At 40.1% G+C, this 23,085-nt stretch overlaps 1 protein-coding gene across 1 annotated transcript; it reads right to left on the reverse strand.

Moving 5' to 3' along the window:
- Window positions 1–18,926: 18,926 nt before the first annotated feature.
- On the reverse strand, window positions 18,927–22,852 carry LOC101597500 (lymphotactin-like). The gene is made up of 3 exons (XM_004658898.1): window positions 22,792–22,852; window positions 19,831–19,945; window positions 18,927–19,098 (listed from the first exon to the last, which is right to left on the reverse strand). The coding sequence occupies exons 1-3, from the start codon at window positions 22,850–22,852 to the stop codon at window positions 18,927–18,929; spliced, it is 348 nt and encodes a 115-aa protein (XP_004658955.1).
- Between the last annotated feature and the right edge of the window lie 233 nt (window positions 22,853–23,085).

Here is a 23,085-nt window from a genome sequence, read left to right on the forward strand (position 1 = left end):
CAAAATCTATACACACAAAATGTAATCAAGAAAAGCACAAGATGCTCATTTACATTTAAGCTTACTACAATGTCAAGTGACTATCTTTACAGTTTCCTTTCTTCAATCTTTCTTTATATTTTAGGCAGTTTCACAATATATAGACACAGTTATGGCCACAGTTCTGAGCATATTAATACACAGAAGATGTTGTTATCTCCAAAATGTCATCAATTACTCAAAAATACAAACAAACCCATCTTCTATAGTCTTCTCTCCTGAAGTGTAGCAGGTCAGTGACAAGAAGATGGAGCTGAGGCTGAAAGCCATCACCATGGTTACCCCCAGAGTGAGAGTGAGCATTCTTCAGCCAACCAATTCCAACCTCAAGTGGAAGCTCGGTACCAACCTAACTTGATGCTCAAAACTACATATCATGCATGATAATTATCATAGGTGATGGAGGGAAAACTGATAATATTTTTTGAGACTGGGTCTATAATAAATGGAGATAGTCTTTTCTGTTCTTGATCTCTATCTATTATTACAAAATAGTTTAAGCTCTTTTCAGAAAATTCATAAATGCCAAAGATCCTCCCTCCCCACATCTCAGAGTCTGCCTACTGTGAAGGCTCAGCATAATGTGAAATTGCTGGTGTCATGCATTCTTACCCCACAAGAAAATAATGGAAACACTCCATTCACATACAGCACAATAAATCACTCTTGATAGGAGCTGTAGCTATCACTTCTTGCATATTCATATTCCCCATGAATAGCATGATAATGCCGAGTATCCACAGTCTACTCTGAGGCCCTCAATCTGGCTGCATTGACTAAGTGAGACTTGTCTCTCCATCATTTCACATTGACTTCTGCATCACACTTAGATCTTAGAGCTTTAAACACAGAATGCTTCCCTGTGTCTTAAGAGAAAACATGATGCTATTTTGGTTTTGCTTGTATTTAGGAAAACCTAACCCATCTTCACTTCTGAGAAAACTAAAACTGGAGGAAAAGATCACAACTCGGTGGAAAGGAGTTATTGACTGTCTCAATGCAGATGTTCAAAGTACCCAGCACTCTGCTTTCTACAGAATGGAAGCTCGATAAAAGTTTGTGGGAGTGTTTTTATTATTATTATTTATTTGATAACTACAGGTAGAGAGAGAAAGAAGCAGACAGAGAGAAAAAATGCACACACCAGGGCCTCCAGCCAGTACAAGCCAACTCCAGATGCACATGCCACCTTGTGCATCTGGCTAATGTGGGTCCTGGGGAATCGAGCCTCAACCTGGGGTCCTTAGGCTTCACAGGCAAGTGCTTAACCACTAAGCCATCTCTCCAGCCCTATGGGAGAGTTTTTGAGGTAACTTTTTAATATTTATTTTACTGATGAAATTAACAGCTATCATATGGAACTGGGACATTGGGTCAAGTGTTCACCATGTCAGAATGAGCACCTGAATTTGGATCCCCCAAACCCACAAAATGTTGGACTGTGAGTATATGGTGCTTCCACTACTAATCAAATTTAAAAATAGAGTGAAGAAAGGATGGAAGTTGTATTGGATTGTGGTGTTTCATAACTAGTAGAATGGAAGTATGGAGATAATAAACCAGGTGAGTGGTAATGTATACTTCAAAAGCTGTGAAGAATCCAAGATTTTGTTCAATTTTTTACAATTTATTTGTAAGTAGAGAGAGATAAAGAGAAGAGAGACAGAGAGAATAGGCATGGCAGAGCTACCAGCTACTGCAAAGGAATGAACTCCAGATGCACGCAGCTCTTTTTGCATCTGGCTTTAGGTGCATACTAGGGAATCAAACATGGGTCATTATGCCCTGCAAGCAAAAGCCTTAGCTGCTGAGCCATCTCTCCAGCCCAATTTTGTTCAACTTTAACCTTTGTGTGTAAGGGATTTTTTCTGGCTTAATTTACCAATATTTTGATATATCTAGTGTCTAGAGTTTTTAAATTACATGTTCATAAAATGTGGGAAAAATAGTAATTGGATGCTGTTATGGGCATCTGTTATCCAGTAGGCCTACAGCTAAGAAAAGAAGTTGAGACTGAATTTCCCAAAAACTCATAGGACAAATAACCTGATGAATGCAGTGTGAACAATGAGACAGGGCTTCAAACAAGTTGGAAGAGGACTGACATCCAAAATTGTTCTCTGACCTCTGCATGTGCACGTCAGCACATACATACCGGCACTCTTTACATATGAGCAAACTATGTACACACATACCCCCAAAATACAGAATGATTGAAAACACACAAGGGAAAGGAATGCATCCAAATCAGGAACTCTAGCTGAGTTTTTATCTTGCCTCTGTTCACCTCTTTTGTCTTTATCTATAAATATTACAGTCATTTCTTTTTCTACATTACCTTCCCTGCCTTGTGCTATGAAGCATTAGTGGATTAATGCAAGTGAAAATGTTCTACCAAAGGGCATTTGTAGACAAGGACATGTGGTATTGTTTCTTATTTTCAGAGCATCAAGATAATGTGTTTTCAGGGTGTACTGGGATCGTTTCATTTGTATGCAATTTTCTTTAGCTCACTGACCTTGCTTCATCCTGACAAGATAAATGGAGAAACACATCATTGGCTGAGAGGAAGATTTCCAAACTTAATGTGTACCTACAGTGCTATTTCTTATTTGAGCCATGCAGGTGATTATGATTAATATCAAGCCAATTCCATGATGATAATTTTTCAAAGTAAAGATGACTCAAAAACAACAATTTGCCAAATGTAGCAAGATATATAACCATCCTACATCCTGAAAATAATTTCCTTCATATTAATTTTACCAAATTTAGCTCTTCTGTTTTTTGCAATAAATTTATTTTGCTTGTTTGTTTGTTTTTTCAAGGTAGGGTCTCACTCTGGCCCAGGCTGACCTGGAATTAACTCTGTAGTCTCAGGGTGGCCTAGAACTCATGGAGATCCTCCTAACTCTGCCTCCCAAGTGGTGAGATTAAATGTGTGCACCACCATGCCTGACAATTTCAGTCTTAAATATGACTTTAAAAAAAGAGGAGGGTATGTTAAACATTGAATAACTTTTAAAATATAAAACACACATTAAAAATTATACATATAAGTTAGCAAACAGGTGGGGTCTTCATGATCTGAGCATGCCTGTACAACTAGCCTCAGATCATGAAACAATACCTCAAATTCTCCATCATACCCCCTCCAACTCTCAATCAGTCTCTCTTTTATTTTGATGTCATGATCTTTTCCTCCTATTCTGATGGTCTTGTGTAGATAGTGTCAGGAACTGTGAGGTCATGGATACGCAGGCCATTTTGTGTCTGGAGGAGCACATTGTAAGGAGTCCTACCCTTCCTTTGGCTCTTACATTCTTTCTGCCACCTCTTCCGCAATGGACCCTGAGTCTTGGAAGGTGTGATAGAGATATTGCAGTGCTGAACACTCCTCTGTCACTTCTTCCCAGCACCATGATGCCTTCTGAGCCATCCTAAGGACACTGCCATCTGAAAAGGTTCTCTACCAAAAGTGAGAGTAACATTAATATATGGGTATGAACATTAAGGGAAGTGCTTACTGGGCAGTTTGATAAGCACAGAATATACATTTAGCCAGACAGCAGCAGATATTACACCCATAGGCCTCATGACTACCCGTTTTAAGTTTTCAGTATCAGGGATGTATTCCCTCCCATGGAGTGGGCCTCCAGTACAATTAGAGGGGAGTTGGTTTCCACCATGACAGATGTGCCAAGATTGCACACGTTGGCTCATTTAGCCTGGCTGGCCAAATATAAGGCTTTCAGTGTCCACTGTTGAGTATCTTCACTAGTGATTTCTCTCTTTCACATTGCACTGCATGCAGAATGGCTTCTTCCAGCTTTCTGTCAGCTGTTCCACATGGAGAAGGTTATCAGCTCAGTTTCAGCAGGATTTCTCAGTGGCCTTGCAGCCCAAGTATGTGGAGTCTTCAGCAATAAGGTCTTGCCATCTATTCCTGGTGGGACTTTATTAGATATTACAAACCTATTATATGGAATGTAAACTTTTAGAGTTGTGTTATCTTTCTAACTCCGGAAAAACATCTGAGAAAACTGCCTTCATGGAAGAAATATTTATTTTGGCTTGTAGTTTCAGAGGTTTCCCTGTAAGGACACTTAACTCATGGCAACTAGGAGACAGAAAGAGGAAAAGGAGCCAAAATAAGGGCATGGTTCCAGTGACATACTTCCTCCAGTGATATCCCATTTCCTAAAGTTTTCATCACTTTCTAATGGCCCACTGAGATATGAATCTATCAATGGAACAATCTGTTGATAAGATTGGATCAATCACCTCCCAATGACCCAGCCTTTGATCATAGCTGTACTGAGGACCAAGCTTTAAGTACACAAACTTCTGAGAGAGAGGCATTTTAGAGTCAAAACATAATAATAGTATATTCACTTTCAATCTTGTAAATGTAAATTATAATCCAAATCTACAAAGCATAGTTCCTTTGAAAAATATCAAAGAATTTTTTCTCTGAATGAATAATAGCCTTTAGATACTTCTCTTTAAGCTGTTAAAAGATTTAAATAACAGTGATTCCTCAAGACTACTTCTTGCAAATGAACATGACATTCAATCTGTATATTATAATTGATAAGTTAAAGACTCTAAGTCAAAGAACAATGACCATAAAAATGGTTCAAACAACCATATCACTACACTAATAATCAGTTTTTCTATCCTGTAATTGAAACAATGCCACTGTTACCACCACCACCACCAGACCTGGCCCAGGTGACAAGCTAAGGCACAGATGTATAATCACTTTTCCCTCTCCATTTAATGTCTCAAAGCCTGGTAGTCCTGCTCTGAGGCACAGAATGAGCCCTCTTACCTAATTGGGTGGCAACAGTGCTGCCAGTGAAGATAGGGAGCAGTATTCATGCCACAAGTTCCTCTTGTCATGAGTCTGAGGCCTGTGGACCACTGCAAATGACCTGCTTGTCTGAGACATGGATGCCCTGATGTGCCCAGGAGATCAGCGTCAGTGAGTATCTATGGAGTTTAGCCAGAACGCCCAAATATTCTTCGTATTGCAATTCCTGGTGGTGTGGACATACATACACATGTGATTCTGTGAAAAGTCCAACCAAAGAAAATGGCTCTAAATGAACAATCTTAATTCAGTTGTGAAGAGGATATCCTCAACTACCACTGGCTTCCAATGGAACACAAATTGTCCCCTTGAACATTTCAGCGTTTTAAGAGCTCTGCAAGATTAAAATTAACATCATCCTCAACCCTCCCCTAAATTAATCTTTTAACACTGTCTCTCCATTCTTTGTACCTACCTAGCTGTTCTCTTACCCTTCTAGCCATATAGCCCACTCAGTGCACATTTCCTGAGTGTTTGCCTTGTCCCTTAGCAGTATAAACATGGGCTTTGATTTCTGTAATGGCATCATGGGTACCATGAAACCTGTCTGAAACCCACATACACACACACACACACACACACACACACACACACACACACTCACACACCACTCCCTTTTCATGGTAACTGTCAATGATCTCTACCTTCTTTGTCATTATATCCTTAAGTCTATGTACAGCTACTATCTAAATGGCTTACATAGCATGTCTATGATCCTTTTAGTAGCTCTAATTCAGGAACAATGTTGAGCAGAGACTGTGAGATGTTGATTAGATATTGATTAATAAACCATTAACTTTCAATCTTTTGAGTGAAAGTTCCCAAATATCTATCATTCAGGCCATAGTAAAATGAATGTCATATAAGAAAGGTCTAGATATTGAAGTAAGTTGCTCATTGTGATTAAGAATGGGGTTAATTCATCCAATTATCATCCTACACATCCCCTGGATCCAGTCATCAGAAAAGGGCTCCACTCTTCCTTCACATGGAATTTGGTAGATAATTATCAACACCTAAGTCTGGTTAGGAGGTCTTTATTTCCCCATGCTAGAATATGAAATTTCTCTCAACCATCTCATTCAAAACTTGAGCAATAAGCTCGGTGCAATGACACACACCTCCCAGAGGCTCTGGTATATCTATTCTCTCACTCTTTCTCTTTATCTCTCTCAAATAAACAAATAAATAAAATATTTTTTAAAAAAATGAGATGATGGCCAGCTTGGTCAAATGAGCCAACTGGTGCAATAGCAGTTTGTCTGTTATAGGGAAAACAACTGTTCTCTAACTGGACTGGAGGCCTGTTCCACAGGCGAGAACACAAACCTGGTAATGAAAACCTAGTAAAAATTCTAGATGGGGGAGGCCATGAGCCCTAGGGGAGTAATGCCTGCTATTGTCTAGCTAAATGCAAATGTTATGCTCACCAAACTGCCCTATAAACACTTTTCTTAAAGCTCAAACCCATGTTAATGCTACTCTCATTTTTGGTAAAAGAAACTTCTCTTTTCAGATGGTGGTGACCACTGGAATGACTCAAAAGGCACCATAGTGCTGAGAAGTGACAATGGAGTTCTTAGTACTGAAACATGTCTGTCATGCCTTCCAGGGCTTAGGGTCCATTGTGGAAGGGATAGCAGAAGCATGTAAGACCCAAAGGAAGGGTAGGACTGCTTACAATGCAATCTTCTAGACACAAAATGATCTAGATATGCATGACCTCACAGTGCCTGGTATTACCTACATAAGACCTTCATAATAGAAGGAAAAGGGGATGACATCAAAATAAAAGAGAGACTAATTGAGAAGGGTAGGTGATATGATGGATGGTGGATATAGGAAGGGAAATTAGGGGATGGGAGGGAATCATCATGGTTTATTTTCTATAATTATGGAAGTTGTCAATTAAAAAATTAGTTTAAAAATAAGATGAAGAGTAGCTGAAGAAAATATCCTACCTCTTACTTCTGGCTTCCACAAGTATGTACACAGACATGCTCCTACACACATATAATCCACATATACACATGAACTCGCACACATATACAGCTGAAAAAAGAATTATGTCTAAAATATTAATGGCTCCAACTATTTTTTCATACATCACTGCACATGAAAAGTATGTGAAATTGAACTTTAAGTGTCCATAATAAAGTTTGCATACATGCACACACACAAATTGAGCTTCAGGAGCATTTTTTTTTTAATCACAGTATCTAAATATTTGTGAGAAATGATTTAAAGGAGGAAAGATTCTTTTGCCTCGTGGTTTTAGTTTGGGGCCTGAGATGAGGCAGAATGGTGAGGCAAAGCTGCTGAGCTCATGGTTATCAGGAAGAGGGGAGAGAGAGGAGGCTGTGGACAAGATGCATCTTTCTAATGTGTATCTCCAGTGATCTACTTCTTGACAATAGATCCTACCTTCTAATTTTCACCACTTCCCAATAGTCATCACTTCAATCTATCAAGGGGTTAATTTGTTAATTAACATCTACATCCTCAAATCCAATCACTATCCAAAAGCCCACCAATTGGCAAAAAAAAAAAACCTGTGGAGGCCATCTCAGGGTCAAACCCAAACCAGGATAAAGTCAGTTACAGCCTTAGCAACTGTGTAGCTCTGAGCAACATAGTGTTACCAGAAATCAAAGCCCACGAATTTAGTTGAAATTTCTCTGGAGGCCTGGAGGTGAGGCAACTTTCTCTTACCTGGGATGCCTCTAAATCCTTCCTCACTTCCCAGAATAACAACTCCAGGCTTCTCCTCTGGCCTTTCCTCAACAATCTGTTCCAAAGTACGCTAATGTCTCCCAAGGAAAGCAAACTCCTGCAGCCCCATGCTCATCTTGTCATCAAACTCCACCTTTCACTGTAGTTTGTCACTCCCATCGCCCACACAAAACCACTGCTTTCACCTCTCTTCTCTTCTCTCTCATTACAGATTCTTCTCTTGGCTCCCGTTTGCCTCCCACTGCTGTGTGACAAATCCCTTTTAAAATAACACTGGTGACTCACCAGCGGATACTGTATTCCATTTATATGTACCTTTTCCCCCTCAAGGGGCATAAAGCGTTGCACAGATATTCAGTCTTAAAAAAAAAACTCATAATAAAATTTTAAAAGCCTGTCAAAATGAAATAAAAATGTAGTTTGGGCCTTTGTCTGAACTACTTGCATTTTCAACCTGATAAATAGTTTCTCTTTCCCAGGCCTCCTCATTATCTCCTTCTCCTTGGTATTCTATATTCTCTTCAGAGTTTATTAATACCTACAAGCAGAACTTCAACAAAAATCTTAATCAGTTGTGCTGCTTTTTAGCCAGTCAGCCTAGCTGGAATCATCAGGGGGACCTGAGGTTCTCTGTAGAGTTCATTCCTATATCCAGTAGGTAACCAGGTATCTCAACACTGCCTTGGGCCTCTTTGTTATTATTTCCACTAATGCTGCCCAACACAGAACATCTCCCCCTCCAACATGGGCCAATACACTGGCCACCTAATAACTCCCCGCCATCCCCAGCCATTTTCTACCTTCCTCTAAGTCATTTTTCTAAACCTTAGAGCTATCACGCTGTTCCCTGCCTGGGGCCATTTGTTTAAAATCCTATCTTTTGTTATGGTGCTTGGAGCCTTCTCAATCTAACCTCAAGCAACTTTCATCTATGCTCTCTCTAACCCATTCATCCTGTAAACAAGCACTTTCCCTCAGTATGCCTCCTCTCCTCTGTCTCTGTGCTTTCAACCATGCAGTTTCCTCTGCCAAGAATATCTTCTCTCATAACCTGGGGAATTGGCTTAGTGGGTAAAATATTGTCTGGAGCATGAGAGCCTGAGTTCGGACTTCCAGCGCCCACCCAAACTACCAGGTGTATTAGTGTGTGCCTGTAATTCCTGCCCTGGGGAAGAAGATTCCCTAGGGCTTGCTAACTAGCTAGTTTAGCTGAATTAGTGAGCTCTAGGTTCAGTGAGAGAGATCATTTTCCCCCAGTCACTTGTGTAACACCTTCTGGTACTAGACAAGCTAAAACTGTCTGGGAACTGACTCTCCTCCAGTTTCCAGCCAGGTTACTCCATGTTCCATCCCAACAGCATATGGTGTCTTCAGCAGTAAGTTCTTACTATTAACCTTTGGTGGGTCATCAAGTACTCTGACAGAATTCTGTCTTCTTTTGGGAAACCTTGTAGGTCTCTCTGATCAACAGCTCATTGTGGATGTTACCACATGCTGGTACTGGGAGTTACAGGTCAGTGCCAAGGGAGAAAAATGAAGAAAAATATAGGTAATATAAAAGAGAATGAGAGAAAAGGGAGAGAGAGAAATGGGAGAAGACTGAGGTTAGTCTTTATCATACCCTCTGCAGACCCCTGTGAATCAGGTATTCTCTCTAAGCACCTGATATAGGTTTGACTTTTTAGTATGTCTTTCAGGATTTAGAACTTTATGGTACAATCTCCATTTGGGTCCAGTTTTTTGTTCCCCCCACACATACCTTTATTCTCCCCTCCTGTCCCACCATCCCTATTGTCCAGTCCTTGAGATGTTTATTAGATATATAAACATCATGGGCAGATTCAGGTTAGGAACCACAGATGAGTGAGACCATGCGATGATTATTTTTCTGTGATTGGGTGAGTTTGCTAAGAATGATCTGTTCCAAGTTTGACCATTTTTCTTCAAGTTACATTATGTCATTTTTCCTTACTGATGCATAGAATCCCATTGTGTAGATATACCACATCTTAGTTATCTATTTGTCTACTGATGGACATCTGGGTTTATTCCAGCTCTTAGCAATTATGAATTGAGCAGCTATAAACATGGTTGAGCAAATATCTCTGAGCTGATATTTGGACCTCTCAGGATAAATGCCCAGCAAGGGAATAACTGGGTTGGTTGGTACCTCTGTGGTCATCCTTTTTAGGAGACTCCATATTACTTTCAACAGTTGTTGAACCAGCTTGCATTCCCACCAACAGTAGATGAGGGTTCCTATTTCTCCACAACCTTGCCATTATTTGTTGTCATTAGATTTTTCAATATTTGCTAGCCTTGCTAGGGTAAGGTAGAATCTCATATTTGTTTTAATTTTCATTTCCCTGATGATTAGGGATGATGAAAATTTTCTTAAGTGTATGTTTGCCATTGTATTTCTTCCTCTGAGAATTCCCTGTTCAGTTCTGTGCCCCATTTTATAAGTGGGTTGTTTGACTTTTTATTGTTTAGGTTTTTGAGTTCTTTGTATATCCTAGGCCTCTGTCCAGTGTGTATCCAGCAAAAATTTTCTCCCATTCTGCAGGAAATCCATACGCTCTGCTTATTGTTTGCTTGTCTGTGAAAAAGGTTATCAGCTTCCTGAGATCCCAATGGTTGAGTTATTGCTTAATTTCTTGAGCTACTAGGGTTTTGTTTAGAAAGTCTTTTCCCACTCCTATATCATGGAAAGTTCCTCCTATTTTTAATTCTAGTAGTAGCAGAATTTCCAGTCTTATATTGAGGTCTTTGATCCATTTGGACTTGATTTTTGTGAATGGTAAAATGTGTGGATCAAGTTTCATTTTTCTGCAGATGGTTATCCAGTTTGTCCAGCACCATTTGTTGAAGATTCTGTCTTTTTTCCAGTCTATATTGTTAGGGGTTTTGTCAAATATCAAGCAGTTGTAGTTACTTGACCCAAAGTCTGGGTCCTCTATTCTGTTCCATTGGTCTATGTTTTCATGCCAGTATCATGTTGTTTTTATTACTATAGCTTTTGTAGAATAGCTTTAGATCAAGTATGGTAATGCCTCCAGAGGTGTTTTTTTTTGTTTGTTTGTTTGTTTGTTTGTTTGTTTTTTGCTAAGGGTATGCTTGGATATCTGAAGCCTTCCACCATTCCATATGAATTTTGCGATGATGTTTTGTCTATCACCATGAATAAAGATGTTGGGATTTTTATTGTTATTGCATTAAACTATATATTGCTTTTGATAAGATTGCCATTTTCACAATGTTAATCCTGCCTATCCAGGAGCATGGGAGTTCTTTCCATTTTCTCAAGTCCTCCCCAATTTCTTTCTTGAGTGTTTTTGTTTTCATTGTAAATGTCTTTCACTTCCTTGGTTAATATTATTCTGATGTATTTTTTGATGGTCTTGAAAATGGGACAATGTCACTTATTTCTTTCTCTGTATCTTTGTCTTATGCATATAGAAAGGCTACTGACTTATGTGCATTGATTTTGTATCCTGATACTTTACTGAAGGAGTCAATCACTTTAAAGAGTTCTGAGATGGAAGTTCTTGGTTCACTTATGTATAGAATCATGTCATTTGCAAATAGAGCTAACTTAACATCTTCCTTTCCAATTTGTATCCCTTTTATCTCTTTCTCCTGTCTTATTGCTTGAGCTAGGACGTCCCATACTATGTTAAAGAGCAGAGGTGAAAGTAGACACCCCTGTCTTATTCCTGATCTCAAATGGGAATTCCTTCAGTCTCTCCCCATTAAGTATTACTTGGGCTTTAGGATCTTTATATATAGCCTTTATTATGTTGAGATATAGACTATCTATGCCTATTCTTTCCAATGTTTTGATCATGAAGTGATGCTGTATTTTGTCAAAGGCCTTTTTTGCATCTATAGAAATGATCATGTGGTTTTTTTCATTTAAGCTTATTTATGTGGTATATTACATTGACAGATTTCCATATGTACCATCCCTATGTTCCTGGGATGAAGCCTACTTGATCCAGATGGATAATGTTTTTAATATGCTGTTGAATACAGCTTATGAAGATTTTGTTCAGGATCTTTGCATCTAAGCTCATTAGGGAAATAGGCCTTAGTTTTCTTTCCTTGTGACATCTCTGCCTGGTTTTGGTATTAGGGTGATACTAGCTTCATGAAAGGAATTGGGGAAGCCAGGTGTGGTGGTGCATGCCTTTAGTCCCAGCACTTGGGAGGCAGAGGTAGGAGAATCACCAAGAGTTTGAGGCCGCCCTGAGACTACATAGTGAATTCCAGATCAGCCTGGGAAAGAAAAAAAAAGGAGTTGGGGAGCTTTCCCTGTTCTCCAATTGTGGCACAATTTGAGAAAAATTAGTTTCAGTTCTTCCATGAAGGTTTGATAGAATTCAGATGGGAAGCCATCTGGTCTTGGACTCTTCCCTTTCAATCTCAGTGTTTGTGATAGGTTTATTTAGGAGATTAATCTGCTCTGAGTTTAGCTTTTGTAGGTGGTATGTGTCCAGGAACTCATCCATTTCATCCATATTATCCAACTTTGTGGAGTAGAGGTTTTTGGAGTAAGTCCTGATGATTCTCCCAATTTCATTCATATGTGTTGTAATCTCTCCTTTTTCATTTCTAACTTTGTTAATTTGAAGTGTTTGTTTTCTCCAGGGGTTTATCAATCTTGTTTATTTTTTCAAAGAACCAGCTTTTTGCTTCATCAATTTTCTTAATTGTTTTCTTATTTCCAATTCATTAATTTCTGCTCTGATCTTAATATTTCTTTCCATCTGGAGCTTTTTGGGTTGGATACTTCTTGTTTTTCCATTGCCCTTAGGTGGATGATTAGGTTATTGATTTGGGATCTCTCTGTCTTTGATATGAAGGCATTTGGCACAATGAATTTTCCTCTGATGACTGCCTTCATTGTGTCCCATAAGATTTAGTATGTTGTGTTCTCATTGACATTCATTTCTATAAATTTTGCAATTTCAGTTTTTATTTCATCCACTAACCACTTATTGTTTAAGAGTGTGTTGTTCAGTTTCCAGGAGTTGATTGGTTCCCTGGGGCACCTTTCATTGTTAGTTTCTAACAATACAGCATTGTGATCTGATATGCAGGATATTATGTCGATCCTCCTAAATATATGAAGGCAGACTTTTTGACACAATATATGATCTATTTTAAAGAAGGTTCCATGGGCTGTTTGAGAAGAATGTATAATCTATGGATTTGGGGTAGAATGTTCTGTAGATTTTCTTTAGGTCTAATTGATTTATGGTGTTGTTGAGCTCTCTTACGTCCTCGTTAATTTTCTGTTCAAATGATCTATCTATTGCTGATAGTGGAGTATTGAAGTACCCAACTATAATGGTGTTGATGGTTATTTCTATTTCATTGCCAAGTAGGATTTGTTCTATGAATTGTGGTGCACCTGTGTTTGGTGCATAAAGATTGATGATTGTGATATCCTCTTGTTGGATCATTCCCTTGATAATTAAGAAGTGGCATTATTTGTCTTTTTGGATTACTTTTGGCTTGAAGTCTATTTTATCCAAATAAGTATAGCTACACCTGCTTGCTTCTTACTTCCATTTGGTTGGAATATCATTTTCCACCCTTTCATCCTGAGGAGGTATCTGTCTTTAGTGATGAGGTGGGTTTCTTGAAGACAGCAGATTGAAGGGTCTAATTTTCTGATCCACCCTGTTAGCTTATGTCTCTTGATGGGTGAATTAAGGCCATTAATAATTAGAGTAATGAATGTGCAGTTTGATTTAATACCTGCTATATTGTGGTGGTTTATGTGATTTGGTGTTTTCTTGGCCTTTGTAGTTTTTGTGTCTTCCTGAAGTTTGGTTATTGTGATCTGCTTCTCATAGGCACTAGAGGTTGGTTATTTGAATCTTCTGTGTGGAGCATTCCCTGAAGTACTCTGTAGGTTTGGCTTTGTGTTTATATAGTTATAAAGCTTATTTTTATCATGGAAAGTTTTTCTTTCACCATCTATTATGAGGGATACTTTGGCTGGATAGAGTAGTTTGGGTTGAAGCCATAAGTTCTTAGAGTTTGCAGTGTTCCATTCCAGGCCCTTCTGGCTTTTAGGGTTTCCATTGAGAAGTCTGAAGTAATTCTGATGGAGTTTCCTTTATATGTAACATGTTGTCTCTCCCTAGGTGCCTTTAGGACTTTCTCTTTGTGATCTATGTTTAGAGTCTTAATGACAATATGTCTTGGAGGATTTCTGCTTTGGTCCAGTCTGTTTAGAGTTCTGCTAGCATCTTGTAACTTGATGGGACTTTCTTTTGAGAGAGTGGAAAAGTTTTCTTCAATAATTTTTTGAATAAGTTTTCCATGCCTTTGGTCTATATTTCTTCCCCTTCTGGTATCCCATGATCCAAATGTTGGGACACAATTCCCTCATAGTCTGTTCACAGAAATTTTTGAACTTGTTGAAACTTTTGGACTCATGAACTGTTTCTTCTGTTTTGTCTTCCAGTTCTTAGTTTCTATCCTTCACATGGCTGACTCTATTCTTGATACCTTCTGTAGAGTTTGGGGCTTGTTCAACTTGTTTAGTATTTTCTACTGCTTTTTTATGTATAGTTTCCAAGCCTCTGTCGAGTTCCCTATTCACGTCATTTTCTGATTTTCTTAATGCTTCTTGGAGTTCATCCTTGTATTTGTTTTTATGTCTTCATTGAGCTTAGCCAACCGGTTATTGAGGTCCTTTTTTTTTTTTTTTTTTTCACTCTCATTCAGATCATTTAACTGAATTAGGGTCCCTTCCTGGTTCTTTTCTATTATGTCTAATCTAGTGAGCATATCATTCATACAATTATTGGTCCTTTATTGAAGTTTCTGCAAGTTCTGCTATGTGCTTGGCCAGGGTTGCATCATTTATTTCTTCATTTTGGGGTTCTGATCCTATTGTCTCTTCTATGTTTTGATTAGAGACATACATTGTGGGGCTGTTCAGGGCAATCTAGATGGATGTACTTGCATCTGATTTTTCATGCTATTTCTTTTTTGCCGTGGTCTGCCCCTCACAACATTCCAGAAAGCCTGGGGTGTGGGGTGCTAGCCTGCTGGCCAGGGGTGGGGGTGGAGATGAGTGAGACAGAGATCACCCACAGAGTTCAGAAAGGCTAGGCCTGAGACACCAGCCTGGGTCCCTGTTCAGGGTTGGAAGGGGGAGGCAGGTAGTGGGATGGCAGTTGCGCAGGGGGCTCAGAGTGGCTGGGTGGGAATGGCGACTGGGCTGGCGATTGCTCATGGGGGTTAGCAAGGCCTGGAAGGAATGGCAACTGGGCCACCTGATTGCATGCTGGGGTCAGCAAGGCTGGGCAGGAACAGCAACTGGGCCACCCAATCACTCAAGGGGGTCAGCAAGGTTGGGCAGAAACGTCAACTGCCTGACGGCAGGAAAGCCTAGGGCAGAGGACCGAGCCTGCCAGCTCGGGTCCAATTGGCATGCAGTGGGTGCAGGAGGGACCTCATACTGGGAATGTGGCTAGACTGACTGCTTGAGGGGATTGGGGAACTGGTAGGCTAACCAAGAGTGTGGGAATCAGCAGATTCCCTACTTTGCTCCTCCACACCCTCCCACTAGAAGCCTACTAGAATCAGCAAACCCCTAAAAAAAAATACCCCCTCCCCAAGCCTTAAGGATCTTGCCTTTTCTTCCCTGTGAGGTGAGGTGAGGTAAGGTTAGGTGGACACTTTCTTGACCCCTGTTTCACCCATAAATGTGATTTTCTAGTATTCCAGTCTTGGTTCTGTGCAGCAGAGGAAATTGGTGAATAGTCGTTGGCTCAAGCACTTGGCATGTATGGCTGAGTGGCACCACCAGACTCAGGTGGTCCTTCATAACTACTGTACTCCCTGACTAAGCAGGAAAACATGTGCCATACTTTGCCAGGTGTGGTGGTTTGATTCAGATGTCCCACGTGAACTTAGGTGTTCTCAATGCTAGGTTCCCAGGTGGTATAGAGATTTGGGGATTAATGCCTCCTAGAGGCAGTGTATTGTTGGGGACAGGCTTATAGGTATTATAGCCAGTTTCCCCTTGCCAGTGTTTGGCACACTCTCCTGTTGCTATTGTCCAACTTATGTTGGCCAGGGGGTGATGTCCACCCTCTGCTCATGCTATCATTTTCTCCTGCCATCATGGAGCTTCCCCTCAAGTCTGTATGCCAAAATAAACTTTTTTTCCCCAAATCTGTTCTTTGTTGGGTGATTTCAGCCAGCAATGTGAACCTGACTGCAACAGTAAAGATGGTATCCAGAGTGACATTGCTGCTAGACACCGGACTGTGTTTCTTAGGCCTTTTGGAGATTATTTTCAAGAGGAATGTGAGAGAATTTGAAACCCTGGCCTAAGAGATGCCTTGCAATGCCATAAGTACAGCTTGATGGACTATTCTGGTCAGATTTGAAAGACCTGAATTCAAGAATTCAGTAGGAATTATGGACTGTGAAGTTTGCCTTATGAGGGTGAGAAAGAGTTTTGCCAGGACTGGGCTATAAGCAGTTTGTGTGAGAGGTTTGCTGTTATGCCCCTGTCCTGAGAATTTGTGCAGGGTTGCTTTGCATAGAAATGGACTGGTATGAGCAGAGGGATATGGCACAGAAAAAAAAAATGAATACTTTGGGCTGAAACTTCTGCTTGTTCAGCTGCAATTATATGAGAGATTGCAACCTTTGATACTGGGCCAGCTGACCAGCACTGGGGCAACAGGAAGGGTGTAGACTCTTATGAAGGGGCCTGAGTGCTCAAAGAGTGTCCTATTCTTCAAAGTATGCTTTATTCCCCCCTGGATTAATAAATTGGCACCCTACATGGTATTGTGGAGTATAAGAAATACAGGAAAGAGAGGGTCAAGTGAGTTTGCAATATTGTCCTGTGTTTTGGAAACGACCATGGCCAGTGTGAAGCAGGTTTTCTGGATGCCTGCATGGAGATCCAATGGAGCTGCAAGGACGAACCATGAGTTGCAGTGGAGACCCAGTGGAGATGCCAGGACCATGAGATGGTTGCTAAGGAAAGCTGCCGGCTCCGATGAAGTTTTACAGGACTGTGAGTAGCCTAGCTGGAGGGGCAGAATTGCAACTCCAGAGACTTGTTACTGGTTAGAGTTATCGGACTTGGAGATTTGTCACTGATGAGAGTTCTTGGACTTGGAACTACAGAGTTTGATGTTTGCCCTGGTTGTTTTAAATCATGTATTGTTTGAATATTTCTTTGCTATGCCCAATGCCATCTTTTGCAGCATGAGTGTGTATTCTGTGCCATTATGGTTTGGGGGGCGGATTTTTTTGTATTAATGGCTCAGTTAAAAGACTTTGGATTGTAGGAATGTTTGAACATCACTGGGATTGATAAAACTATGTGGACTTTTAAAGTTGGACTGAATGCATTATATTTTATATTATGTATGGTTATCAGTTTATGGGGCCAGGGTCAGAATGTGGTGGTTTGATTCAGGTATCCCCCATAAAGTTAGGTGTTCTGAATGCTAGATTCCCAGCTGATAGAGATTTTGGAATTAATGCCTACTAGAGGCAGTATATTGTTGGGGGTGGGCTTATGGGTAGCCAGTTTCCCCTTGCCAGTGTTTGTCACACTATCCTATTGTTTTTGTCCACCTTATGTTGGCCAGGGGGGTATGTCCATTCTCTGTTCATGCTATTATTTTCCTCTGCCATAGTGGAGCTTCCCCTTGAGTCTGTAAGCCAAAACAAAACCTTTTTTCCCAAAAGTTGCTCTTGGTCAGATGATTTCTGCCAGTAATGTGAACTTGACTGCAACACCAGGTCAAGTTCAAAATTCACTAGGTCCAAAGTCACCTCCTAATAGGCTTTCTGACCTTTGTCTTGTTCTCTAAACTCTACTGTCTACCCAGCAGTGATATTCCCACAATCCTTACGACAAAGAACATTCTCATTGCTCACATTGCAGGCGGGATCCTTCCTGCATCTTCTCTGTCCCCACAACCTCATCTGCTGTGCCCACTAACTGTGATGTCTAACCTTCTCTCTGCCCTTCAGTCATATGAAAGTTCTTGCTCTTCATTGGTAAATCAAGATGTTTCTCCCCTGCAGCCCTTCTCGCGTGCTATTTGTTCCTTTTCCATGGAACTGGGTAACTCACACTCATCCCTCAGTCCCTGGTGAATAGTTACCTCCAGGGGAAAGGCTGTCCTGACCTAACAGGGGCTGGAGAGATGGATTAGCAGTTAAAAGCTTGCCTGTGAATCCTAAGGACACTGGTTCAAGGCTCAGTTCCCCAGGACCCATGTAAGCCAGATGCACAAGGGGGCACATGCACCTGGAGTTCGTTTGCAGTGGCTGGAGGCCATAGCACGCCCATTCTCTCTCTCTCTATCTGCCTTTTTCTCTCTGTATCTGTCTGTCACTCTCAGACAAATAAATAAAAATAAACAAAAACAATTTAAAAAAAAAGACCTCAGCAGATTTGCTTCTGGGCAACCTTGTCAGTTCACAAATTTCCCAGCCTTGGAGGTGTCTTCTTCCTGCTTTCCTTTGTATTATCCCCAGGGTAAGCTTCCTGCAGTCAGGAAGCTGAAGACAAAGTGTTTGATTTCACTTCTGCCTTCCAGTGGCCCACCACAACACCTGCTATGCACAGCACAGTGGTAAGCACTTACACTAACTGAGTGGTGGATAGAAGGCTCTGCAAAGCCTAAGGACCTGGGTTCTATTCCCCAGGACCTATGCACAAGGTGGTGCATGCGTCTGGAGTATGCTTGCAATGGCTAGAGATCCTGGTGCACCCATTCTCCCTCACTTTCAAATGAATGAATGAAATATTAAAAACTGGCTACAGATCCGGGTGTGGTGATGCACGTCTTTAATCCTAGCACTCAGGAGGCAGAGGTAGGAGGAGTGCCATGAGTTTGAGGCCACCCTGAGACTCTGTAATGAATTCCAGGTCAGCCTGGGCTAGAGTGAGACCCTACCTCAAAAAAACAAAAGAAAAAACTGGCTACAATTTTGACAAAAAAGTTTGGAGATACATAAGAACAGAGATATTATTAGAACACAAATGAAGCAAATGACAGATGATTCTTCCCTATATAATGAATAGAATATACAGCCATCCTCAACAATAAATATTTATTAATTATAACAATGAATATGGAATGCATTAAAAAATAAAAATAATTTTATTTATGCAACCTTTTCATAAAAAGCTAAGTATACCCCAATTAGTCCATGAGCTTGTAAAGTGAGATGGGCTGACTGGCTATCAAAGGAATTAAGTCCCCAAAGGTCAATTCCCAGACAATGTCACAGTTGCATTAATGGACTTTTGGGTTCCTGTAGGGTTGGTCTGGACTGTGTTCCTTTTGGCATTGGATCTTCTGTCCACATGGTTGATTGCATCTTTCACCCAGTTGGCATGTGGATCAGCACATACTTTGAGACCACGTTTGGTAATAAAACTGCAATACAAGGAAAAGACAGATAAAGTTGGTTACATGCTCTGAACCTCAGTCGGCAGTTAAGATATGACCAAGCATGATGAAAACTTGTACAGAAATTAGCAAAAAAACAATCTTTCAAAACCATAAGACCATATATGAGCACTTCCTTCTACCATTGATTTTTACAATAAGGAGGCATACCTCCAGGTGGCAGCCAGCTCTTGTTCACTGCAAATCAGGGGCTTCTTTTCTCCCCAGTGCTCCCAATGTCATAGCTAAACTAGACACTCAGGACCATCTAGTTCAATTACTCCATGTCTCCTTTCTTTTCACACCTAAACATACTCATCCTTTACGGGATTAGAGGTGATTGACTTTAATTTCTTAGGGTAAAGTTTATAATTATATGTCAAGTATAACACCTTCTTCTGAACATGGGATCCTGAGAAGAGAATGGTGCCATATAGGCTACTTTTTGACACATTCCTTGGAGGTATATCCACTTATAGAATATAAGAGAAGAATCTGCCTGATTCCACACCAAGTATCCCACACTAGTGTGACTATTTGGGCAAATCCTGGCCTTAGCCAGTCAACTAAGCCTAGCCCTCACAAGTGGACACAGCATTAATTTGATACCTACTCAGACTCTTCTATGCAGCAAAAGAAGAAAGAGGGTGTATGTTCTTAACTATTGAGCCATCTCTCCAGCCCCATGGGCATATGTTCTTTATTTGGGGAAACACTCACATGACTGCTTTCATGAAACCTTCCCTGATGACATAGGTCCTGATCTTCTTCACTGGAAGTCGCTGGGTTGTTAAACTCACACAGACATTCCTTTCTGGAACTTCATTCCCCACACCTGGTAAGATATAAAAACATAAATAAAAATAAAACTACAACTCAACAATTACCAAGTTCAGAGAATAGTTGCTTATTAAATTACTGTAAGAATGTTATAGGAATATAAGACCACTTACTCTTTGGGGTAAGAAGTGACTCAGATTGTCATCCTATTTTCGTCTGTATCATAGATTCTGTTAGAAAATGTTTGACTAATTTTAAAAGTTAGATTGATAGCATTGTTTTGCAAATTTCACAGTGAATAACAAGGTATTATCTATATTGGAGTATTGCTGTCAAGGGCCCCATGATGGTTAGCAAATGCTGTAGGGATACTCATTCATCCATTTAGACAACAGCTATTTGCTGAGTGCCTTTTGTGTCCTAAGTGTTGAAGGCACTAATTAGGATGAGCATTGGCCCTGTTTAGTGAAGCACGTGTTCTAATAGGACAGCCAGAAAGCAGATACACAGAGGAGATGATTTCAAGTAGCTGTAAGTGTAACAGTGCCATACATGAAAGAATAATGTGATGAAAAGTAATTTGTGGCTGAGGAGACGGCTCAGTGGATAAAGTGCTTGGTGTGCAAGCAAGAGGAGTTGAGCTCAAAATCTCTAACACCCATAAAAATGTCAGGAGTGGTAGTGTGCTCCTGCACTCCCAGCAGTCCAGAAGAGGAGACAGGCTAATCCTTAGGGGAAACTGCATAGCTAGAATTAGTCAGAAATACTGTCTCAATAAATAAGGTGGAGAAATGACAGAGGGAACTATCCAATATTGACTTTGGGTCTCCACTTACACATGCACTTATGTGTGCTCACACACAAATGAATGTGCACACACATACACATGGACACACAGAAAAGGAGTTCGAGGAAGGCAACATAGAATGGGAGAACACAGCTTTTTGACTGAATAAATACAGGTGTTCTCATATTTAATAGTAAAATGTGAATAGAGAGTGGAAGAACTTCCTCAATATTTGTCTTCAAAGGAATGGCCCTTGCACTGCTCAAGGAAAAATAACTTAGAAGAGTCGATGAGATTATAGCTTTGGTCAAATCTAATCACAGTCTCTAAGTGGTACTTTTCTCCCCAGCTACAGATACTGGTGTTTGCTTTGAAGAGAAATATTCAGCATACAGAACACCTGAAGTTATCACTGATAACGATCAAGTTCAACTGCAGTGTTGTGAATACAGAAAGGCATTTGTAAGCATGTAACTAAATAAAAGCTGTCCCCTCACATTGTGTTTCATCACTGCTCCTTGACCTTGTTCTCAATGCTGTCCTACACACTCTTACGTAGCTACCTTTGCCAAGTTATTTTTTATACTGAACTGTCTCTGAACTCAACAAAAAGAGAAAATCTAGCTTCTTTTATCTTCTTTTCTCACTACTCAGGATACAATATTTCTCTGTGTCAAGTATACTGGAAAGCCCAGAGAATCCTATTGTACTCTAAACTCAAAAAAAAAAAAAAAAAAAAAAAACTTTGGCTGGGTGATCTGTGTGATGTGCTCAAACATTGCTTTCACTTCTGCTGAAGAACTGAGTCAAAGCAAGAGTGCTACTCTGGTTTTGTAGACATGAAGCATCAGTGGGATCTACAGAGCTCCTTCAAATAGAAAGCCTAGGAACCTGAGGCCAGTGTCTGCAGATCTTGCTCTGCCAGAGCCCATTGTTCCTGCCCAGGTCTGAGTCTCCACCAAATGGGGCACCCATCATATCTCAGCAAAACGCCAGGCACAGAACAACATGTGGCCCTTTGAGTAGTCTTCAACTTTTCTGTTTGCTTCATCAATTTTTTTTTTCTCTTGTTCAATGATGAGGAATTTTTTACTTCATTCATGGGCATTCCTAGGGTTCTATGATCAAGTTAGAGTACTATAGTCTAAGTTTTAAAAAGAGAATGCAAGCAAATATGATCCTTTAAATTAAGTAAGAAAAATGAACCTTTAAAGAAAATTATCTGTAGAGGGTCTAGGGAGATGGTACAGCAGTTAAAGGTGCTTGTCTACAAAACCTGCTGGCCTGGTTCAGTTTCACTCACAAGACCTGGACAGTGCCAAGGGACCCTGGACCCTGCATGCATATACATGTGCAAATAAATAAATGATTTTTAAACGTATCTGTTAAAGACTCAACTATAGCTCAGTATATCTGAATCTCACCTGAGTATGCTGTCCAGGTTCATTTGATGGTGAATGTGGTCTCTTAACACTTATCCTAAGTTCACTTATAAATCCAAGAAATCTATCATAAATTATAACATTCATAGCAATAATTATAGATCTCCCACTCAAATGAAAGTAGTATTGATTTTTGAGACATGAAAGTGTGAGCTTCCAGTAATTTTTAGTTTGAGTTTTTAAAGCAGAAAGCATTGATTTTCTTCATACATAGATTCTTTAGTTCATTCCCACATTGTGATGGAATGCTCAAGAGTTTGAGGATATGTCAACATCAATATTAAATGGACAAAAGCTACCAAAACATTTGTAATCATCAACAACATTCATCAAAAAAATTGCTATTTGTAAAGATACTTAATGTGATTAAATAAGCAATCAATAAACAATAATAAATTTATTTCATTTCCATCGCAACTGACAGTATTCAAGTTATAGAGCATAGAATTCAATGGATAAATAAGCATGCTTCCACGGTGGTTCAGGAATTTACAGACACACCAACTAAGGTGTGTGTTAGGAATGGACAAAATCCCCTAGAGTCTAAATTAGCTTTCCTATTTTTCATATTTGAAGGAGAAAGTTTACTTCAATCAAAAGCAGAGTCAAGCCTCTTATGTGCCCACCTGCCTGGCATGCCTGTTCCTTCTCATCAAGCACTGCTTAACTTACCTTCCACAATGCATGCCGCGAGGCAGCAGATTCCCAGAAGTATCAGGAAGAGGAGTCTCATGACTGATGTCCAGCTAAGCTGTACAAGCAGATTGTGGACCAGGGTCCTCAGGAACCTCTTTTATGCCTCCATGGTCAGTATACTTCCTGTGATGGGAAGGGGCTTTTGAGGTAGGTGTGGAACCATGGAAAGTCTTTGCAATACTGATTTTTTTTTTCTTTAAACACAAGTTCCTTTGTCCCACTCATACTAACCCTATACCTTGTGGCCTTTTCCTCCCAACCTGTGGTTAA

The sequence above is a fragment of the Jaculus jaculus genome, chromosome 1 (assembly GCF_020740685.1).
Source record: "Jaculus jaculus isolate mJacJac1 chromosome 1, mJacJac1.mat.Y.cur, whole genome shotgun sequence".
In the NCBI taxonomy this organism is placed as follows: Eukaryota; Metazoa; Chordata; class Mammalia; order Rodentia; family Dipodidae; genus Jaculus; species Jaculus jaculus.